This window comes from Oncorhynchus mykiss, chromosome 26 (genome assembly GCF_013265735.2).
Source record: "Oncorhynchus mykiss isolate Arlee chromosome 26, USDA_OmykA_1.1, whole genome shotgun sequence".
Classification (NCBI taxonomy): Eukaryota; Metazoa; Chordata; class Actinopteri; order Salmoniformes; family Salmonidae; genus Oncorhynchus; species Oncorhynchus mykiss.
The window spans coordinates 2,226,959-2,253,067 of NC_048590.1; the positions used below are offsets into that span (position 1 = coordinate 2,226,959).

The window sequence follows — 26,109 nt, forward strand, 5'->3', positions numbered from 1 at the left end:
TAACTAGGGTACATCAATACATCCAGAACCACAACACTACAGTAACTAGGGTACATCTATACATCCAGAACCACAACACTACAGTAACTAGGGTACATCAATACATCCAGAACCACAACACTACAGTAACTAGGGTACATCAATACATCCAGAACCACAACACTACAGTAACTACAGTACATCAATACATCCAGAACCACAACACTACAGTAACTAGGGTACATCAATACATCCAGAACCACAACACTACAGTAACTACAGTACATCGATACATCCAGAACCACAACGCTACAGTAACTAGGGTACATCTATACATCCAGAACCACAACACTACAGTAACTACAGTACATCAATACATCCAGAACCACAACACTACAGTAACTACAGTACATCAATACATCCAGAACCACAACACTACAGTAACTAGGGTACATCTATACATCCAGAACCACAACACTACAGTAACTAGGGTACATCAATACATCCAGAACCACAACACTACAGTAACTACAGTACATCAATACATCCAGAACCACAACACTACAGTAACTACAGTACATCAATACATCCAGAACCACAACACTACAGTACATCTATACATCCAGAACCACATTACTACAGTACATCAATACATCCAGAACCACAACACTACAGTAACTAGGGTACATCAATACATCCAGAACCACAACACTACAGTAACTAGGGTACATCAATACATCCAGAACCACAACACTACAGTAACTAGGGTACATCAATACATCCAGAACCACATTACTACAGTAACTACAGTACATCAATACATCCAGAACCACAACACTACAGTAACTACAGTACATCAATACATCCAGAACCACAACACTACAGTAACTACAGTACATCAATACATCCAGAACCACAACACTACAGTAACTAGGGTACATCAATACATCCAGAACCACAACACTACAGTAACTACAGTACATCAATACATCCAGAACCACAACACTACAGTAACTACAGTACATCTATACATCCAGAACCACAACACTACAGTAACTAGGGTACATTGATACATCCAGAACCACATTACTACAGTACATCAATACATCCAGAACCACAACACTACAGTAACTACAGTACATCAATACATCCAGAACCACAACACTACAGTAACTAGGGTACAATTATACATCCAGAACCACATTACTACAGTACATCTATACATCCAGAACCACAACACTACAGTAACTACAGTACATCAATACATCCAGAACCACAACACTACAGTAACTAGGGTACATCTATACATCCAGAACCACAACACTACAGTAACTAGGGTACATCAATACATCCAGAACCACAACACTACAGTAACTAGGGTACATCAATACATCCAGAACCACATTACTACATTACATCAATACATCAATACATCCAGAACCACAACACTACAGTAACTACAGTACATCAATACATCCAGAACCACAACACTACAGTAACTAGGGTACATCAATACATCCAGAACCACAACACTACAGTAACTAGGGTACATCAATACATCCAGAACCACAACACTACAGTAACTACAGTACATCTATACATCCAGAACCACAACACTACAGTAACTACAGTACATCTATACATCCAGAACCACAACACTACAGTAACTAGGGTACATCAATACATCCAGAACCACAACACTACAGTAACTAGGGTACATCTATACATCCAGAACCACAACACTACAGTAACTACAGTACATCTATACATCCAGAACCACAACACTACAGTAACTACAGTACATCTATACATCCAGAACCACAACACTACAGTAACTAGGGTACATCAATACATCCAGAACCACAACACTACAGTAACTACAGTACATCAATACATCCAGAACCACAACACTACAGTAACTACAGTACATCTATACATCCAGAACCACAACACTACAGTAACTAGGGTACATCTATACATCCAGAACCACAACACTACAGTAACTAGGGTACATCTATACATCCAGAACCACAACACTACAGTAACTAGGGTACATCAATACATCCAGAACCACAACACTACAGTAACTACAGTACATCTATACATCCAGAACCACAACACTACAGTATCTAGGGTACATCAATACATCCAGAACCACAACACTACAGTAACTACAGTACATCTATACATCCAGAACCACAACACTACAGTAACTAGGGTACATCTATACATCCAGAACCACACTACAGTAACTACAGTACATCTATACATCCAGAACCACAACACTACAGTAACTAGGGTACATCAATACATCCAGAACCACAACACTACAGTAACTAGGGTACATCTATACATCCAGAACCACAACACTACAGTAACTAGGGTACATCTATACATCCAGAACCACAACACTACAGTAACTAGGGTACATCAATACATCCAGAACCACAACACTACAGTAACTAGGGTACATCAATACATCCAGAACCACAACACTACAGTAACTACAGTACATCAATACATCCAGAACCACAACACTACAGTAACTACAGTACATCAATACATCCAGAACCACAACACTACAGTAACTAGGGTACATTGATACATCCAGAACCACATTACTACAGTACATCAATACATCCAGAACCACAACACTACAGTAACTAGGGTACATCTATACATCCAGAACCACAACACTACAGTAACTAGGGTACATCTATACATCCAGAACCACAACACTACAGTAACTAGGGTACATCAATACATCCAGAACCACAACACTACAGTAACTAGGGTACATCAATACATCCAGAACCACAACACTACAGTAACTACAGTACATCAATACATCCAGAACCACAACACTACAGTAACTAGGGTACATTGATACATCCAGAACCACACTACAGTAACTACAGTACATCAATACATCCAGAACCACAACACTACAGTAACTACAGTACATCAATACATCCAGAACCACAACACTACAGTAACTAGGGTACATCAATACATCCAGAACCACAACACTACAGTAACTAGGGTACATCAATACATCCAGAACCACAACACTACAGTAACTACAGTACATCAATACATCCAGAACCACAACACTACAGTAACTAGGGTACATTGATACATCCAGAACCACATTACTACAGTACATCAATACATCCAGAACCACAACACTACAGTAACTACAGTACATCAATACATCCAGAACCACAACACTACAGTAACTAGGGTACATTGATACATCCAGAACCACATTACTACAGTACATCAATACATCCAGAACCACAACACTACAGTAACTACAGTACATCAATACATCCAGAACCACAACACTACAGTAACTAGGGTACATCTATACATCCAGAACCACAACACTACAGTAACTAGGGTACATCAATACATCCAGAACCACAACACTACAGTAACTACAGTACATCAATACATCCAGAACCACAACACTACAGTAACTAGGGTACATCTATACATCCAGAACCACACTACAGTAACTACAGTACATCAATACATCCAGAACCACAACACTACAGTAACTACAGTACATCGATACATCCAGAACCACAACACTACAGTAACTAGGGTACATCTATACATCCAGAACCACAACACTACAGTAACTAGGGTACATCGATACATCCAGAACCACAACACTACAGTAACTAGGGTACATCTATACATCCAGAACCACAACACTACAGTAACTACAGTACATCTATACATCCAGAACCACAACACTACAGTAACTAGGGTACATCGATACATCCAGAACCACATTACTACAGTAACTACAGTACATCAATACATCCAGAACCACAACACTACAGTAACTAGGGTACATCGATACATCCAGAACCACAACACTACAGTAACTACAGTACATCAATACATCCAGAACCACAACACTACAGTAACTAGGGTACATCGATACATCCAGAACCACATTACTACAGTAACTAGGGTACATCAATACATCCAGAACCACATTACTACAGTAACTACAGTACATCAATACATCCAGAACCACAACACTACAGTAACTACAGTACATCTATACATCCAGAACCACAACACTACAGTAACTAGGGTACATCAATACATCCAGAACCACAACACTACAGTAACTACAGTACATCTATACATCCAGAACCACATTACTACAGTAACTAGGGTACATCTATACATCCAGAACCACACTACAGTAACTACAGTACATCAATACATCCAGAACCACAACACTACAGTAACTAGGGTACATCTATACATCCAGAACCACAACACTACAGTAACTACAGTACATCAATACATCCAGAACCACAACACTACAGTAACTAGGGTACATTGATACATCCAGAACCACAACACTACAGTAACTACAGTACATCTATACATCCAGAACCACAACACTACAGTAACTACAGTACATCTATACATCCAGAACCACAACACTACAGTAACTACAGTACATCTATACATCCAGAACCACAACACTACAGTAACTAGGGTACATCAATACATCCAGAACCACATTACTACAGTAACTACAGTACATCTATACATCCAGAACCACAACACTACAGTAACTACAGTACATCTATACATCCAGAACCACAACACTACAGTAACTACAGTACATCTATACATCCAGAACCACAACACTACAGTAACTAGGGTACATCTATACATCCAGAACCACAACACTACAGTAACTAGGGTACATCAATACATCCAGAACCACAACACTACAGTAACTAGGGTACATCAATACATCCAGAACCACATTACTACAGTAACTACAGTACATCTATACATCCAGAACCACAACACTACAGTACATCTATACATCCAGAACCACAACACTACAGTAACTAGGGTACATCTATACATCCAGAACCACAACACTACAGTAACTAGGGTACATCAATACATCCAGAACCACAACACTACAGTAACTAGGGTACATCAATACATCCAGAACCACAACACTACAGTAACTAGGGTACATCAATACATCCAGAACCACACTACAGTAACTACAGTACATCTATACATCCAGAACCACAACACTACAGTAACTAGGGTACATCAATACATCCAGAACCACAACACTACAGTAACTACAGTACATCTATACATCCAGAACCACATTACTACAGTACATCAATACATCCAGAACCACAACACTACAGTAACTACAGTACATCTATACATCCAGAACCACAACACTACAGTAACTAGGGTACATCTATACATCCAGAACCACAACACTACAGTAACTACAGTACATCAATACATCCAGAACCACATTACTACAGTAACTACAGTACATCAATACATCCAGAACCACAACACTACAGTAACTAGGGTACATCAATACATCCAGAACCACAACACTACAGTAACTAGGGTACATCAATACATCCAGAACCACAACACTACAGTAACTACAGTACATCAATACATCCAGAACCACATTACTACAGTAACTAGGGTACATCAATACATCCAGAACCACAACACTACAGTAACTACAGTACATCAATACATCCAGAACCACAACACTACAGTAACTACAGTACATCAATACATCCAGAACCACAACACTACAGTAACTACAGTACATCAATACATCCAGAACCACATTACTACAGTACATCTATACATCCAGAACCACAACACTACAGTAACTACAGTACATCAATACATCCAGAACCACAACACTACAGTAACTACAGTACATCAATACATCCAGAACCACATTACTACAGTAACTACAGTACATCTATACATCCAGAACCACATTACTACAGTAACTACAGTACATCTATACATCCAGAACCACAACACTACAGTAACTACAGTACATCTATACATCCAGAACCACAACACTACAGTAACTACAGTACATCTATACATCCAGAACCACAACACTACAGTAACTACAGTACATCTATACATCCAGAACCACATTACTACAGTAACTACAGTACATCTATACATCCAGAACCACAACACTACAGTAACTACAGTACATCTATACATCCAGAACCACAACACTACAGTAACTAGGGTACATCTATACATCCAGAACCACAACACTACAGTAACTACAGTACATCTATACATCCAGAACCACAACACTACAGTAACTACAGTACATCTATACATCCAGAACCACAACACTACAGTAACTAGGGTACATCAATACATCCAGAACCACAACACTACAGTAACTAGGGTACATCTATACATCCAGAACCACAACACTACAGTAACTACAGTACATCTATACATCCAGAACCACAACACTACAGTAACTACAGTACATCAATACATCCAGAACCACAACACTACAGTAACTAGGGTACATCGATACATCCAGAACCACATTACTACAGTACATCAATACATCCAGAACCACAACACTACAGTAACTAGGGTACATCAATACATCCAGAACCACAACACTACAGTAACTACAGTACATCTATACATCCAGAACCACATTACTACAGTAACTAGGGTACATCTATACATCCAGAACCACACTACAGTAACTACAGTACATCAATACATCCAGAACCACAACACTACAGTAACTACAGTACATCAATACATCCAGAACCACATTACTACAGTAACTACAGTACATCTATACATCCAGAACCACATTACTACAGTAACTAGGGTACATCTATACATCCAGAACCACACTACAGTAACTAGGGTACATCAATACATCCAGAACCACAACACTACAGTAACTACAGTACATCTATACATCCAGAACCACAACACTACAGTAACTAGGGTACATCTATACATCCAGAACCACAACACTACAGTAACTACAGTACATCTATACATCCAGAACCACAACACTACAGTAACTAGGGTACATCAATACATCCAGAACCACATCACTACAGTAACTAGGGTACATCTATACATCCAGAACCACAACACTACAGTAACTAGGGTACATCTATACATCCAGAACCACAACACTACAGTAACTAGGGTACATCGATACATCCAGAACCACAACACTACAGTAACTAGGGTCCATTGATACATCCAGAACCACATTACTACAGTACATCTATACATCCAGAACCACAACACTACAGTAACTAGGGTACATCAATACATCCAGAACCACAACACTACAGTAACTAGGGTACATCAATACATCCAGAACCACAACACTACAGTAACTAGGGTACATCAATACATCCAGAACCACAACACTACAGTAACTACAGTACATCAATACATCCAGAACCACAACACTACAGTAACTACAGTACATCAATACATCCAGAACCACAACACTACAGTAACTACAGTACATCTATACATCCAGAACCACAACACTACAGTAACTAGGGTACATCTATACATCCAGAACCACATTACTACAGAACATCAATACATCCAGAACCACATAGTTAGGGTAGTTATAGTTACCTCTTCTTTGCCCAGGGCTGTCTGGTAGTTATAGTTAGGGTAGTTATAGTTATAGTTCGGGTAGGTATAGTTAGGGTAGGTACAGTATAGTTATAGTTATAGTTAGGGTAGGTACAGTATAATTATAGTTATAGTTAGGGTAGGTACAGTATAGTTATAGTTATAGTTCGGGTAGGTATAGTTAGGGTAGGTACAGTATAGTTATAGTTATAGTTAGGGTAGGTATAGTTAGGGTAGGTACAGTGTAGTTATAGTTATAGTTAGGGTAGGTATAGTATAGTTATAGTTATAGTTCGGGTAGGTATAGTTAGGGTAGGTACAGTATAGTTATAGTTATAGTTAGGGTAGGTATAGTTAGGGTAGGTACAGTGTAGTTATAGTTATAGTTAGGGTAGGTATAGTATAGTTATAGTTATAGTTCGGGTAGGTATAGTTAGGGTAGGTACAGTATAGTTATAGTTATAGTTAGGGTAGGTATAGTTAGGGTAGGTACAGTGTAGTTATAGTTATAGTTAGGGTAGGTACAGTATAGTTATAGTTATAGTTAGGGTAGGTATAGTTAGGGTAGGTACAGTATAGTTATAGTTATAGTTAGGGTAGGTATAGTTAGGGTAGTTATAGTTATAGTTAGGGTAGGTACAGTATAGTTATAGTTATAGTTAGGGTAGGTATAGTTATAGTTAGGGTAGGTATAGTTAGGGTAGTTATAGTTATAGTTAGGGTAGGTATAGTTAGGGTAGTTATAGTTATAGTTAGGGTAGGTATAGTTAGGGTAGTTATAGTTATAGTTAGAGTAGGTATAGTTAGGGTAGGCATAGTTATAGTAGGTATAGTTATAGTTAGGGTAGGTATAGTTATAGTTATAGTAGGTATAGGTATAGTTACGGTAGGTATAGTTATAGTTAGGGTAGGTATAGTTATAGTTAGGGTAGTTATAGTTATAGTTAGGGTAGGTATAGTTATAGTTAGGGTAGTTATAGTTATAGTTACGGTAGTTATAGTTATAGTTACGGTAGGTATAGTTATAGTTAGGGTAGTTATAGTTATAGTTAGGGTAGGTATAGTTATAGTTAGGGTAGTTATAGTTATAGTTAGGGTAGGTGTAGTTATAGTTATAGTTAGGGTAGGTATAGTTAGGGTAGTTATAGTTATAGTTACGGTAGTTATAGTTATAGTTAGGGTAGTTATAGTTATAGTTACGGTAGGTATAGTTATAGTTAGGGTAGGTATAGTTATAGTTAGGGTAGTTATAGTTAGCGCAGTTATAGTTATAGTTACGGTAGGTATAGTTATAGTAGGTATAGTTAGGGTAGTTATAGTTATAGTTACGGTAGGTATAGTTATAGTTAGGGTAGGTATAGTTATAGTTACGGTAGGTATAGTTATAGTTAGGGTAGGTATAGTTATAGTTAGGGTAGTTATAGTTAGCGCAGTTATAGTTATAGTTACGGTAGGTATAGTTATAGTTAGGGTAGGTATAGTTAGGGTAGTTATAGTTATAGTTAGGGTAGGTATAGTTAGGGTAGTTATAGTTATAGTTAGGGTAGTTATAGTTATAGTTAGGGTAGGTATAGTTAGGGTAGGTATAGTTATAGTTAGGGTAGTTATAGTTATAGTTAGGGTAGGTATAGTTAGGGTAGGTATAGTTATAGTTAGGGAAGGCATAGTTAGGGTAGTTATAGTTGTAATTAGGGTAGGTATAGTTATAGTTAGGGTAGGTATAGTTATAGTTAGGGTAGTTATAGTTAGGGTAGGTATAGTCAGGGTAGTTATAGTTATAGTTAGGGTAGGTATAGTTAGGGAAGTTATAGTTAGGGTAGTTATAGTTACCTCTTCTTTGCCCAGGGGTCTGAAGCGTGTCTGGTAGCGGCTGAGCTCCACGTTGAGGCGATGGACGGTCATCTTCAGGCTGTCGTTCTCGTCTACCACCTCCTGGGCTTGCTGCCTCAGACTCAGCAGCTCTGCCTGTTCACCTACAGGGGGAGCTACAGTCAGTGTCTGGTCCACACAGGAAGTACAATGCAGAACACCTCTTATCCAGGTACATCCAGAGATCCAGTTGATAACAAACTGAGAAATCCTGAGAGCTGGCTTCCATAGCCGGGTTGTAGGTCCCCAGTCTCTCCCCTCCCCTACCCCGTCTCTCACAGCCCCCTGTCTCTCCCCTCCCCTACCCAGTTTCTCACGGCCCCCAGTCTCTCCCCTTCTGTCTCTCACGGCCCCCAGTCTCTCAATGGCCCCAGTCTCTCACCTCCTCCCCTCCTGTCTCTCACGGCCCCAGGGTTTTTCTCTCCTTGTCCCCCCCTTCCACCCCACCTTAGGTCCTCTCCCCTCTTGCCCCCTCACCCCCCAGTATCCACCCCACCTGCTGTAGGGACAGGGGCCTTGCTGAGTTCCCGCTCCAGACTCTGGACCCTCTGGTGGCTCCTCTGCAGCTGCAGGCTCTGTTCTGTACACCTCTGCTCCAGCACCCTCCTGTCTGCCCCCAGGGCCTGGTTCTGCTCTGTTAAAGACCGAACCATCTCCTTCTGCATGTCCAGAACCTCTCTGTAGGCACTGCTGGCCTCTGAGTGTGGCAAGGTGTATGGCACAGCACAGCAAGACACAACACACACAGACACAGACACACACAGACAGAGAAACACAGACACACAATGACAGAGACACACACAGACAGAGAAACACAGACAGAGACACACAATGACACACAGACAGAGGCACACAGACAGAGACACACAATGACACACAGACAGAGGCACACAGACAGAGACACACAATGACACACAGACAGAGGCACACAGACAGAGACACACAATGACACACAGACAGAGACACACAGACAGAGACACACAGACAGAGACACACAATGACACACAGACAGAGACACACAGACAGAGACACACAGACATAGACACACAGACAGAGACACACAAACAGAGACACACAGACAGAGACACACAATGACACACAGACAGAGACACACAGACAGAAACACACAATGACACACAGACAGAGAAACACAGACAGAGACACACAGACAGAGACACACAGACAGAGACACACAGACAGAGACACACAGACAGAGACACACAATGACACACAGACAGAGACACACAATGACACACAGACAGAGACACACAGACAGAAACACACAATGACACACAGACAGAGACACAGACAGAGACACACAGACAGAGACACAGACAGAGACACACAGACAGAGACACACAGACAGAGACACACAGACAGAGTGACAGCAAGCAAAGAGGAAAAGTGAGGCCAGGTCCAGACAACACAGATATAATAATACTGTGAGGTCCAGACAACACAGATATAATAATACTGTGAGGTCCAGACAACACAGATATAATAATACTGTGAGGTCCAGACAACACAGATATAATAATACTGTGAGGTCCAGACAACACAGATATAATAATACTGTGAGGTCCAGACAACACAGATATATAATACTGTGAGGTCCAGACAACACAGATATAATAATACTGTGAGGTCCAGACAACACAGATATAATAATACTGTGAGGTCCAGACAACACAGATATATAATACTGTGAGGTCCAGACAACACAGATATAATAATACTGTGAGGTCCAGACAACACAGATATAATAATACTGTGAGGTCCAGACAACACAGATATAATAATACTGTGTCTCCTGACCGACTCTAAGGATGACTGTGTCCTGACCGACTCTAAGGACGACTGTGTCCTGACCGACTAAGGACGACTGTGTCCTGACCGGCTCTAAGGACGACTGTGTCCTGACCGACTCTAAGGACGACTGTGTCCTGACCGACTCTAAGGACGACTGTGTCCTGACCGACTAAGGACGACTGTGTCCTGACCGACTCTAAGGACGACTGTGTCCTGACCGACTCTAAGGACGACTGTGTCCTGACCGACTCTAAGGACGACTGTGTCCTGACTGACTCTAAGGATGACTATCTACCTGATGGTCCATCTCTCCTGCTTCCTGAACTCTTGGTCTTCTGGGTTGAAGACCTCTTCTTAGATGCACGGAAGCTTTCTTCTGTCAAATCTGAGAGAAGAAGTAGTTAAGGTGTACACACAGAGTCAGTGTACTTCCTCTCATCACCTCCCTCTGAAACATACAACTACTGGCAATTAGAAAGACAAAGAGAGGGGAGAGAAAGAGTGGATAGAGAGAGGAGAGATATTAGCTGCCCTCACAGTGTTAAACTGACGGCTGATCTAGACTAGGTGATAGACAGTAGGCTGATCTAGACTAGGTGATAGACAGTAGGCTGATCTAGACTAGGTGATAGACAGTAGGCTGATCTAGACTAGGTGATAGACAGTAGGCTGATCTAGACTAGGTGATAGACAGTAGGCTGATCTAGACTAGGTGATAGACAGTAGGCTGATCTAGACTAGGTGATAGACAGTAGGCTGATCTAGACTAGGTGATAGACAGTAGGCTGATCTAGACTAGGTGATAGACAGTAGGCTGATCTAGACTAGGTGATAGACAGTAGGCTGATCTAGACTAGGTGATAGACAGTAGGCTGATCTAGAATAGGTGATAGAGAGCTGGTATGGAGAGGATGGGAATTATAATCTTACCATTTGGCAAATGAAATGGGAGTGTTTTTATAGGCGGTCTCACTGGGCCAAAGACAAGTCCTTACCTGGGGAAGGCATGCTTCTACGAGACCAAGACGAAGGCCTCTGCTCCAGTTTGGACGGTGTGGCCTGGGGGAGAGAGAGGGATTGTATAAGAGGGATCATGAGAGAAAGAAAGAGAGAGATAAAGATCGAGAGAGAGATATGAATGCACAGTCCAACTCCGGTCCTCCATTACCCCCAAAAACTCCAGTACTCCCAATACGACCAGGATGGGTTGATAATAATATGACCAGGATGGGTTGATTATATGACTAGGATGGGTTGATTATATGACTAGGATGGGTTGATTATATGACCAGGATAGGTTGATAACAGGACCAGGATGGGTTGATAATAATATGACCAGGATGGGTTGATAATAATATGACCAGGATGGGTTGATAATAATATGACCAGGATGGGTTGATAATAATATGACCAGCATGGGTTGATAATATGACCAGGATGGGTTGATAATATAACCAGGATGGGTTGACAATATGGGTTGATAACATGACCAGGATGGGTTGATTATATGACCAGGATGGGTCGATAATATGACCAGGATGGGTCGATAATATGACCAGGATGGGTCGATAATATGACCAGGATGGGTTGATAACAAGACCAGGATGGGTCGATAATATGACCAGGATGGGTCGATACTATGACCAGGACGGGTCGATAATATGACCAGGATGGGTTGATTATATGACCAGGATGGGTTGATTATATGACCAGGATGGGTTGATTACATGACCAGGATGGGTTGTTAATATGACCAGGATGGGTTGATTATATGAACAGGATGGGTTGATAATAGGACCAGGACGGGTTGATAATATAACCAGGATGGGTTGTTAATATGACCAGGATGGGTTGTTAATATGACCAGGATGGGTTGATTATATGACCAGGATGGGTTGATAATGGGACCAGGATGGGTTGATAATATGACCAGGATGGGTTGATAATATAACCAGGATGGGTTGATAATATAACCAGGATGGGTTGATAATATGGGTTGATAACATGACCAGGATGGGTTGATAATATGACCAGGATGGGTTGATATGACCAGGATGGGTCGATAATATGACCAGGACGGGTCGATAATATGATCAGGATGGGTTGATATGACCAGGATGGGTCGATAATATGACCAGGACGGGTCGATAATATGATCAGGATGGGTTGATAACAAGACCAGGATGGGTCGATAACAAGACCAGGACGGGTTGATAATATGACCAGGACGGGTCGATAATATGACCAGGACGGGTCGATAATATGACCAGGACGGGTCGATAATATGACCAGGATGGGTCGATAATATAACCAGGAGGGGTTGATAATATAACCAGGATGGGTTGATAATTTAACCAGGATTGTGCCTTTGTCTTCTGGACAACGAAAGAAAGTTGATATGAAAACCAATAAAACAGGAGAGAAATGGCATTGGGGTGGGTCTCTACAGAAAGAAAGAAAATCATTCAAAAATACTTCCCTCCACAGGGGAATCAGGGATCAGTAAGCTTCTTTAAAAACAATACCTGTAGATTGATTCAGATCACAAGCTCGTAGGCATATGCCTATTGGGAAGCCCGCAATTTCTGCAGGGCAGGTGGCAATAAACCTAGCTGATTACTGAGTTGAGGCTGTCAGTGAAAACCATCTCAGATATTGAGACGATAATGTGTCTTGAGTATAATTTATAATGTTGAGAAAAGGGGGGAGGGGTGTGTGGCAAACCCGTCTCTCCACTGGGGCCTCCGCCCCGTCTCTCCACTGGGGCCTCCGCCCCGTCTCTCCACTGGGGCCTCCGCCCCGTCTCTCCACTGGGGCCTCCGCCCCGTCTCTCCACTGGGGCCTCCGCCCCGTCTCTCCACTGGGGCCTCCGCCTCGTCTCTGCACTGGGGCCTCCGCCCCGTCTCTGCACTACGGCCTCCGCCCCGTCTCTGTCCCAATACGACCAGGATGGGTTGATAATAATATGACCAGGATGGGTTGATTATATGACTAGGATGGGTTGATTATATGACTAGGATGGGTTGATTATATGACCAGGATGGGTTGATAACAGGACCAGGATGGGTTGATAATAATATGACCAGGATGGGTTGATAATAATATGACCAGGATGGGTTGATAATAATATGACCAGGATGGGTTGATAATAATATGACCAGCATGGGTTGATAATATGACCAGGATGGGTTGATAATATAACCAGGATGGGTTGATAATATGGGTTGATAACATGACCAGGATGGGTTGATTATATGACCAGGATGGGTTGATAATATGACCAGGATGGGTTGATTATATGACCAGGATGGGTCGATAATATGACCAGGATGGGTTGATAACAAGACCAGGATGGGTCGATAATATGACCAGGATGGGTCGATAATTGTCTTCTGGACAACGAAAGAAAGTTGATATGAAAACCAATAGAACAGGAGAGAAATGAAATGAAATACTTCCCTCCACAGTGGAATCAGGGATCAGTAAGCTTCTTTAAAAACAATACCTGTAGATTGATTCAGATCACAAGCTCGTAGGCATATGCCTGTTGGGAAGCCCGCAATTTCTGCAGGGCAGGTGGCAATAAACCTAGCTGATTACTGAGTTGAGACTGTCAGTGAAAACCATCTCAGATATTGAGACGATAATGTGTCTTGAGTATAATTTATAATGTTGAGAAAAGGGGGGAGGGGTGTGTGTCTCTCCACTGGGGCCTCCGCCCCGTCTCTCCACTGGGGCCTCCGCCCCGTCTCTGCACTGGGGCCTCCGCCCCGTCTCTCCACTGGAGCCTCCGCCCCGTCTCTCCACTGGGGCCTCCTCCCCGTCTCTCCACTGGGGCCTCCGCCCCGTCTCTCCACTGGGGCCTCCGCCACGTCTCTCCACTACGGCCTCCGCCCCGTCTCTCCACTACGGCCTCCGCCCCGTCTCTCCACTACGGCCTCCGCCCCGTCTCTCCACTACGGCCTCCGCCCCGTCTCTCCACTACGGCCTCCGCCCCGTCTCTCCACTACGGCCTCCGCCCCGTCTCTCCACTACGGCCTCCTTCAGTGTCTTCTGTTTGGAGTGCTCCATGTGAGCAATGAGCGTGTGTCTGGTTTCTCTGTCCTGCTCATGTTGAGGGAACGTGTGTCTGGTTTCTCTGTCCTGATAATGTTGATAGAGCGTGTGTCTGGTTTCTCTGTCCTGATAATGTTGAGGGAGCGCCTGAGCATAGAGGTAACTGGCAGCTCAGAAATGTACTGGCTGAGGGGCGGCGACCGGCTGAGGGGCGGCGACCGGCTGAGGAGCAGCAGGAGAAATCCAGATCAAAACAGGCCTCTGTACGCTGTGTTTCCGAGCATCGGCAAGACAGAACAGCTGCCTCAGGGTCAGGGTTAGGCCTAACAGGCCTCTCTGTACGCTGAGACAGAACAGCTGCCTCCGGGTCAGTGTTAGGCCTAACAGGCCTCTCTGTACGCTGAGACAGAACAGCTGCCTCCGGGTCAGTGTTAGGCCTAACAGGCCTCTGTACGCTGAGACAGAACAGCTGCCTCCGGGTCAGGGTTAGGCCTAACAGGCCTCTGTAAGCTGAGACAGAACAGCTGCCTCAGGGTCAGGGTTAGGCCTAACAGGCCTCTGTACGCTGAGACAGAACAGCTGCCTCAGGGTCAGGGTTAGGCCTAACAGGCCTCTCTGTACGCTAAGACAGAACAGCTGCCTCCGGGTCAGTGTTAGGCCTAACAGGCCTCTGTACGCTGAGACAGAACAGCTGCCTCCGGGTCAGGGTTAGGCCTAACAGGCCTCTGTACGCTGAGACAGAACAGCTGCCTCAGGGTCAGGGTTAGGCCTAACAGGCCTCTGTACGCTGAGACAGAACAGCTGCCTCAGGGTCAGGGTTAGGCCTAACAGGCCTCTCTGTACGCTGAGACAGAACAGCTGCCTCCGGGTCAGTGTTAGGCCTAACAGGCCTCTGTACGCTGAGACAGAACAGCTGCCTCCGGGTCAGGGTTAGGCCTAACAGGCATCTGTAAGCTGAGACAGAACAGCTGCCTCAGGGTCAGGGTTAGGCCTAACAGGCCTCTGTACGCTGAGACAGAACAGCTGCCTCAGGGTCAGGGTTAGGCCTAACAGGCCTCTGTACGCTGAGACAGAACAGCTGCCTCCGGGTCAGGGTTAGGCCTAACAGGCCTCTGTACGCTGAGACAGAACAGCTGCCTCAGGGTCAGGGTTAGCCCTAACAGGCCTCTGTACGCTGAGACAGAACAGCTGCCTCAGGGTCAGTGTTAGGCCTAACAGGCCTCTGTACGCTGAGACAGAACAGCTGCCTCAGGGTCAGGGTTAGGCCCAACAGGCCGTGTTTCCGTGCTTCGGCAAGACAAAACAGCTGCCTCCGGTAAGACAAGGGGGTGGAGGTCTGTGTCTATTTGTAAATAACAGCTGGTGCGCAAAATCAGATTCAAGGAAGTCTCGAGGTTTTGCTCGCCTGAGGTAGAGTATCTCATCAATCAATCAATCAAAGATGTACTGTGTTTCCGACGACACATTGGTGCGGCTGGCTTCCGGGTTAAGCGAGCAGTGTGTCGAGAAGCAGTGTGGCTTGGCGGGGGGGTCGTGTTTCGGAGGACGCGTTGGCTGTCGACCTTCGCCTCTCCTGAGTTCGTACGGGAGTTGCAGTGATGGGACAAGACTAACTACCAATTGGAAACCACGAAATTGTAAAAATCTCAACAGTATGTCCTTTACAAAAATACAAAATAAAAGATGAAAGGAACACCTGCTGTGTATTACCTATACATAGTCACTAACCTGTACCCCCATCTGTAGCTCTGTGTATTACCTATACATAGTCACTAACTCTACCTACATATTACCTCCACTAACCTGTACCCCCATCTGTAGCTCTGTGTATTACCTATACATAGTCACTAACTCTACCTACATATTACCTCCACTAACCTGTACCCCCATCTGTAGCTCTGTGTATTACCTATACATAGTCACTAACTCTACCTCCATATTACCTCCACTAACCTGTACCCCTATCTGTAGCTCTGTGTATTACCTATACATAGTCACTAACTCTACCTACATATTACCTCCACTAACCTGTACCCCCATCTGTAGCTCTGTGTATTACCTATACATAGTCACTAACTCTACCTCCATATTACCTCCACTAACCTGTACCCCCATCTGTAGCTCTGTTTATTACCTATACATAGTCACTAACTCTACCTCCATATTACCTCCACTAACCTGTACCCCCATCTGTAGCTCTGTGTATTACCTATACATAGTCACTAACTCTACCTACATATTACCTCCACTAACCTGTACCCCCATCTGTAGCTCTGTGTATTACCTATACATAGTCACTAACTCTACCTACATATTACCTCCACTAACCTGTACCCCCATCTGTAGCTCTGTGTATTACCTATACATAGTCACTAACTCTACCTACATATTACCTCCACTAACCTGTACCCCCATCTGTAGCTCTGTGTATTACCTATACATAGTCACTAACTCTACCTACATATTACCTCCACTAACCTGTACCCCCATCTGTAGCTCTGTGTATTACCTATACATAGTCACTAACTATACCTCCATATGACCTCCACTAACCTGTACCCCCATCTGTAGCTCTGTGTATTACCTATACATAGTCACTAACTCTACCTCCATATGACCTCCACTAACCTGTACCCCCATCTGTAGCTCTGTGTATTACCTATACATAGTCACTAACTCTACCTACATATTACCTCCACTAACCTGTACCCCCATCTGTAGCTCTGTGTATTACCTATACATAGTCACTAACTCTACCTACATATTACCTCCACTAACCTGTACCCCCATCTGTAGCTCTGTGTATTACCTATACATAGTCACTAACTCTACCTACATATTACCTCCACTAACCTGTACCCCCATCTGTAGCTCTGTGTATTACCTATACATAGTCACTAACTCTACCTACATATTACCTCCACTAACCTGTACCCCCATCTGTAGCTCTGTGTATTACCTATACATAGTCACTAACTCTACCTACATATTACCTCCACTAACCTGTACCCCCATCTGTAGCTCTGTGTATTACCTATACATAGTCACTAACTCTACCTCCATATGACCTCCACTAACCTGTACCCCCATCTGTAGCTCTGTGTATTACCTATACATAGTCACTAACTCTACCTCCATATGACCTCCACTAACCTGTACCCCCATCTGTAGCTCTGTGTATTACCTATACATAGTCACTAACTCTACCTACATATTACCTCCACTAACCTGTACCCCCATCTGTAGCTCTGTGTATTACCTATACATAGTCACTAACTCTACCTCCATATTACCTCCACTAACCTGTACCCCCATCTGTAGCTCTGTTTATTACCTATACATAGTCACTAACTCTACCTCCATATTACCTCCACTAACCTGTACCCCCATCTGTAGCTCTGTGTATTACCTATACATAGTCACTAACTCTACCTCCATATTACCTCCACTAACCTGTACCCCCATCTGTAGCTCTGTGTATTACCTATACATAGTCACTAACTCTACCTCCATATTACCTCCACTAACCTGTACCCCCATCTGTAGCTCTGTGTATTACCTATACATAGTCACTAAGTCTACCTACATATTACCTCCACTAACCTGTACCCCCATCTGTAGCTCTGTGTATTACCTATACATAGTCACTAACTCTACCTACATATTACCTCCACTAACCTGTACCCCCATCTGTAGCTCTGTGTATTACCTATACATAGTCACTAACTCTACCTCCATATGACCTCCACTAACCTGTACCCCCATCTGTAGCTCTGTGTATTACCTATACATAGTCACTAACTCTACCTCCATATGACCTTCACTAACCTGTACCCCCATCTGTAGCTCTGTGTATTACCTATACATAGTCACTAACTCTACCTACATATTACCTCCACTAACCTGTACCCCCATCTGTAGCTCTGTGTATTACCTATACATAGTCACTAACTCTACCTCCATATTACCTCCACTAACCTGTACCCCCATCTGTAGCTCTGTTTATTACCTATACATAGTCACTAACTCTACCTCCATATTACCTCCACTAACCTGTACCCCCATCTGTAGCTCTGTGTATTACCTATACATAGTCACTAACTCTACCTCCATATTACCTCCACTAACCTGTACCCCCATCTGTAGCTCTGTGTATTACCTATACATAGTCACTAACTCTACCTCCATATTACCTCCACTAACCTGTACCCCCATCTGTAGCTCTGTGTATTACCTATACATAGTCACTAACTCTACCTACATATTACCTCCACTAACCTGTACCCCCATCTGTAGCTCTGTGTATTACCTATACATAGTCACTAACTCTACCTCCATATTACCTCCACTAACCTGTACCCCCATCTGTAGCTCTGTGTATTACCTATACATAGTCACTAACTCTACCTCCATATTACCTCCACTAACCTGTACCCCCATCTGTAGCTCTGTGTATTACCTATACATAGTCACTAACTCTACCTACATATTACCTCCACTAACCTGAACCCCCATCTGTAGCTCTGTGTATTACCTATACATAGTCACTAACTCTACCTACATATTACCTCCACTAACCTGTACCCCCATCTGTAGCTCTGTGTATTACCTATACATAGTCACTAACTCTACCTACATATTACCTCCACTAACCTGTACCCCCATCTGTAGCTCTGTGTATTACCTATACATAGTCACTAACTCTACCTCCATATTACCTCCACTAACCTGTACCCCCATCTGTAGCTCTGTTTATTACCTATACATAGTCACTAACTCTACCTACATATTACCTCCACTAACCTGTACCCCCATCTGTAGCTCTGTTTATTACCTATACATAGTCACTAACTCTACCTCCATATTACCTCCACTAACCTGAACCCCCATCTGTAGCTCTGTGTATTACCTATACATAGTCACTAACTCTACCTCCATATTACCTCCACTAACCTGTACCCCCATCTGTAGCTCTGTGTATTACCTATACATAGTCACTAACTCTACCTCCATATTACCTCCACTAACCTGTACCCCCATCTGTAGCTCTGTGTATTACCTATACATAGTCACTAACTCTACCTACATATTACCTCCACTAACCTGTACCCCCATCTGCAGCTCTGTGTATTACCTATACATAGTCACTAACTCTACCTACATATTACCTCCACTAACCTGTACCCCCATAAGTAGCTCTGTTTATTACCTATACATAGTCACTAACTCTACCTCCATATTACCTCCACTAACCTGTACCCCCATCTGTAGCTCTGTGTATTACCTATACATAGTCACTAACTCTACCTCCATATTACCTCCACTAACCTGTATCCCCATCTGCAGCTCTGTGTATTACCTATACATAGTCACTAACCTGTACCCCCATCTGTAGCTCTGTGTATTACCTATACATAGTCACTAACTCTACCTACATATTACCTCCACTAACCTGTACCCCCATCTGTAGCTCTGTTTATTACCTATACATAGTCACTAACTCTACCTCCATATTACCTCCACTAACCTGTACCCCCATCTGTAGCTCTGTGTATTACCTATACATAGTCACTAACTCTACCTCCATATTACCTCCACTAACCTGTACCCCCATCTGTAGCTCTGTGTATTACCTATACATAGTCACTAACTCTACCTCCATATTACCTCCACTAACCTGTACCCCCATCTGTAGCTCTGTGTATTACCTATACATAGTCACTAACTCTACCTCCATATTACCTCAATTACCTCCACTAACCTGTATCCCCATCTGCAGCTCTGTGTATTACCTATACATAGTCACTAACCTGAACCCCCATCTGTAGCTCTGTGTATTACCTATACATAGTCACTAACCTGTACCCCCATCTGTAGCTCTGTGTATTACCTATACATAGTCACTAACTCTACCTACATATTACCTCCACTAACCTGTACCCCCATCTGCAGCTCTGTGCATTACCTATACATAGTCACTAACTCTACCTCCATATTACCTCCACTAACCTGTACCCCTATCTGTAGCTCTGTTTATTACCTATACATAGTCACTAACTCTACCTACATATTACCTCCACTAACCTGTACCCCTATCTGTAGCTCTGTTTATTACCTATACATAGTCACTAACTCTACCTCCATATGACCTCCACTAACCTGAACCCCCATCTGTAGCTCTGTTTATTACCTATACATAGTCACTAACTCTACCTACATATTACCTCCACTAACCTGTACCCCCATCTGTAGCTCTGTGTATTACCTATACATAGTCACTAACTCTACCTCCATATTACCTCCACTAACCTGAACCCCCATCTGTAGCTCTGTGTATTACCTATACATAGTCACTAACTCTACCTCCATATTACCTCCACTAACCTGTACCCCCATCTGCAGCTCTGTGTATTACCTATACATAGTCACTAACTCTACCTCCATATTACCTCCACTAACCTGTACCCCCATCTGTAGCTCTGTGTATTACCTATACATAGTCACTAACTCTACCTCCATATTACCTCCACTAACCTGTACCCCCATCTGTAGCTCTGTGTATTACCTATACATAGTCACTAACCTGTACCCCCATCTGTAGCTCTGTGTATTACCTATACATAGTCACTAACTCTACCTACATATTACCTCCACTAACCTGTACCCCCATCTGTAGCTCTGTGTATTACCTATACATAGTCACTAACTCTACCTACATATTACCTCCACTAACCTGTACCCCCATCTGTAGCTCTGTGTATTACCTATACATAGTCACTAACTCTACCTCCATATTACCTCCACTAACCTGTACCCCCATCTGTAGCTCTGTGTATTACCTATACATAGTCACTAACTCTACCTACATATTACCTCCACTAACCTGTACCCCCATCTGCAGCTCTGTGTATTACCTATACATAGTCACTAACTCTACCTCCATATTACCTCAATTACCTCCACTAACCTGTACCCCCATCTGTAGCTCTGTGTATTACCTATACATAGTCACTAACCTGTACCCCCATCTGTAGCTCTGTGTATTACCTATACATAGTCACTAACTCTACCTACATATTACCTCCACTAACCTGTACCCCCATCTGTAGCTCTGTGTATTACCTATACATAGTCACTAACTCTACCTACATATTACCTCCACTAACCTGTACCCCCATCTGTAGCTCTGTGTATTACCTATACATAGTCACTAACTCTACCTCCATATTACCTCCACTAACCTGTACCCCCATCACATTGACTCGTTAGTTAATTTAGTCAATATTTTTCTTAAAACTGCCTTGTTGGTTAAGGGCTTGTGAGTCACTGTAAGGTGACAAATACAACGTCATAGTTGTGTTGGATGAATAAGATAAACACAGGCCAATTTAAATCCACTATATTATGCAAATTAACCTATAGACCAATAAGCATGATGGTCAAATGTATTTTTTTTTACATTGACTGGTACTTCCATCAATGAATAAACATCATTATTTTGGGGATTTTTTTCACTCCTTTTTTTTTGGGAGGCAAAAGTGGACAATGTCTTGCTAACGGAAACCCTGGTGTGTGTAGGTCAGAGAGAGAATGAGAGAAAGGGCACAGAGAGCAGTAGACACATTGTTCAGCCCTAGTGCTGGTCTAAAGTAGTGCACTATGTAGGGAATAGGGTTCTATAGGGCCCTGGTCTAAAGTACTGCACTGACTAGGGTGCCATAGGGCTCTGGTCTAAAGTAGTGCACTATATAGGGAATAGGGTGCCATAGGGCTCTGGTCTAAAGTAGTGCACTATATAGGGAATAGGGTGCCATAGGGCTCTGGTCTAAAGTAGTGCACTATATAGGGAATAGGGTGCCATAGGGCTCTGGTCTAAAGTAGTGCACTATATAGGGAATAGTATGGGATGTATCCAATCTCAAGGGGAAAAAATGACAGCAGAAAGATTTTTAAAAAGTGTTTTACCTTCTGAACTGGTGTTGGAAACATCTGTTGAACCTCAGCTTCCTCTGTAATACAGAGCTATATTAATGATGGAAACATCTGTTGAACCTCAGCTTCCTCTGGAATACAGAGCTATATTAATTATGGAAACATCTGTTGAACCTCAGCTTCCTCTGGAATACAGAGCTATATTAATTATGGAAACATCTGTTGAACCTCAGCTTCCTCTGGAATACAGAGCTATATTAATTATGGAAACATCTGTTGAACCTCAGCTTCCTCTGGAATACAGAGCTATATTAATTATGGAAACATCTGTTGAACCTCAGCTTCCTCTGGAATACAGAGCTATGTTAATTATGGAAACATCTGTTGAACCTCAGCTTCCTCTGGAATACAGAGCTATATTAATTATGGAAACATCTGTTGAACCTCAGCTTCCTCTGGAATACAGAGCTATATTAATTATGGAAACATCTGTTGAACCTCAGCTTCCTCTGGAATACAGAGCTATATTAATTATGGAAACATCTGTTGAACCTCAGCTTCCTCTGGAATACAGAGCTATATTAATTATGGAAACATCTGTTGAACCTCAGCTTCCTCTGGAATACAGAGCTTTATTAATTATGGAAACATCTGTTGAACCTCAGCTTCCTCTGGAATACAGAGCTATATTAATTATGGAAACATCTGTTGAACCTCAGCTTCCTCTGTAATACAGAGCTTTATTAATTATGGAAACATCTGTTGAACCTCAGCTTCCTCTGGAATACAGAGCTATATTAATTATGGAAACATCTGTTGAACCTCAGCTTCCTCTGGAATACAGAGCTATATTAATTATGGAAACATCTGTTGAACCTCAGCTTCCTCTGGAATACAGAGCTATATTAATTATGGAAACATCTGTTGAACCTCAGCTTCCTCTGGAATACAGAGCTATATTAATTATGGAAACATCTGTTGAACCTCAGCTTCCTCTGGAATACAGAGCTATATTAATTATGGAAACATCTGTTGAACCTCAGCTTCCTCTGGAATACAGAGCTATATTAATTATGGAACCATCTGTTGAACCTCAGCTTCCTCTGTAATACAGAGCTATATTAATTATGGAAACATCTGTTGAACCTCAGCTTCCTCTGTAATACAGAGCTATATTAATTATGGAAACATCTGTTGAACCTCAGCTTCCTCTGGAATACAGAGCTATATTAATGATGGAAACATCTGTTGAACCTCAGCTTCCTCTGGAATACAGAGCTATATTAATTATGGAAACATCTGTTGAACCTCAGCTTCCTCTGGAATACAGAGCTATATTAATTATGGAAACATCTGTTGAACCTCAGCTTCCTCTGGAATACAGAGCTATATTAATTATGGAAACATCTGTTGAACCTCAGCTTCCTCTGGAATACAGAGCTATATTTTATAATAATAGTCTGAATAGTGAGTGCAGACAGTGTGTTTGGTGTGTGTGTGTGTTTTGTGTGTGTGTGTGTGTGTGGGGGGGGGGGGGGGGGGGGGGACCAACCTGGGGGTAGAGGGGACACTATGTCAAAGGCAGAGTCATCAGTCTCCTCTCTGCCCTCTGACAGAACATCACTCTGGAAAACAGAGACAAGGACTTAACACAACACACACAGCTTGAGAGTTTACAGAGAAGACAGTTGAATTGCCATTCAGGGTATAAAGAGAAGACAGTTGAATTGCCATTCAGGGTTTACAGAGAAGACAGTTGAATTGCCATTCAGGGTTTACAGAGAAGACAGTTGAATTGCCATTCAGGGTTTACAGAGAAGACAGTTGAATTGCCATTCAGGGTTTACAGAGAAGACAGTTGAATTGCCATTCAGGGTTTACAGAGAAGACAGTTGAATTGCCATTCAGAGTTTACAGAGAAGACAGTTGAATTGCCATTCAGAGTTTACAGAGAAGACAGTTGAATTGCCATTCAGGGTATAAAGAGAAGACAGTTGAATTGCCATTCAGGGTTTACAGAGAAGACAGTTGAATTGCCATTCAGAGTTTACAGAGAAGACAGTTGAATTGCCATTCAGGGTTTACAGAGAAGACAGTTGAATTGCCATTCAGAGTTTACAGAGAAGACAGTTGAATTGCCATTCAGGGTTTACAGAGAAGACAGTTGAATTGCCATTCAGGGTTTACAGAGAAGACAGTTGAATTGCCATTCAGGGTTTACAGAGAAGACAGTTGAATTGCCATTCAGGGTTTACAGAGAAGACAGTTGAATTGCCATTCAGGGTTTACAGAGAAGACAGTTGAATTGCCATTCAGGGTTTACAGAGAAGACAGTTGAATTGCCATTCAGGGTTTACAGAGAAGACAGTTGAATTGCCATTCAGGGTTTACAGAGAAGACAGTTGAATTGCCATTCAGGGTTTACAGAGAAGACAGTTGAATTGCCATTCAGGGTTTACAGAGAAGACAGTTGAATTGCCATTCAGGGTTTACAGAGAAGACAGTTGAATTGCCATTCAGGGTTTACAGAGAAGACAGTTGAATTGCCATTCAGAGTTTACAGAGAAGACAGTTGAATTGCCATTCAGAGTTTACAGAGAAGACAGTTGAATTGCCATTCAGAGTTTACAGAGAAGACAGTTGAATTGCCATTCAGGGTTTACTGAGCTGCTGTTTGTGGTGAAAAACCATCATTTTGTCATAAAAATACCTTCATGAACGAGACCTTTATTTCTAAGACTGAGAAACTTTGGTCGAGATAACTCTCTGACTTTCACTGTTAATACACACACACACACACACACTCTGTCCTGTCATGATGCTGTCACCTCCACCCCACACACACACCCTGTCCTGTCATGATGCTGTCACCTCCACCCCACACACACACACTCTGTCCTGTCATGATGCTGTCACCTCCACCCCACACACACTCTGTCCTGTCATGATGCTGTCACCTCCACCCCA

The 26,109-nt window shown here is 42.7% G+C and overlaps 1 protein-coding gene across 3 annotated transcripts in view; it reads right to left on the reverse strand.

Annotated features, from left to right (window-relative positions):
- LOC110518214 (centrosomal protein of 89 kDa-like) overlaps nucleotides 1-25,797 on the reverse strand; it is a 160,492-nt gene extending 134,695 nt beyond the window's left edge. For 2 of the 3 annotated variants that reach the window (XM_036963777.1, XM_036963776.1), the window contains exons 1-6: nucleotides 24,695-25,797; nucleotides 23,176-23,219; nucleotides 12,150-12,213; nucleotides 11,450-11,539; nucleotides 9,842-10,042; nucleotides 9,307-9,449 (exon numbers count right to left, since the gene is read on the reverse strand). In XM_036963777.1, coding sequence (XP_036819672.1) covers nucleotides 9,307-9,449; nucleotides 9,842-10,042; nucleotides 11,450-11,539; nucleotides 12,150-12,213; nucleotides 23,176-23,199 — 522 coding nt within the window. In that variant the 5' untranslated portion in view covers nucleotides 23,200-23,219; nucleotides 24,695-25,797. The remainder of the gene's footprint in view (nucleotides 1-9,306; nucleotides 9,450-9,841; nucleotides 10,043-11,449; nucleotides 11,540-12,149; nucleotides 12,214-23,175; nucleotides 23,220-24,694) is intronic. The other variant, XM_036963775.1, reaches the window with a different exon arrangement.
- Nucleotides 25,798-26,109: the final 312 nt, after the last annotated feature.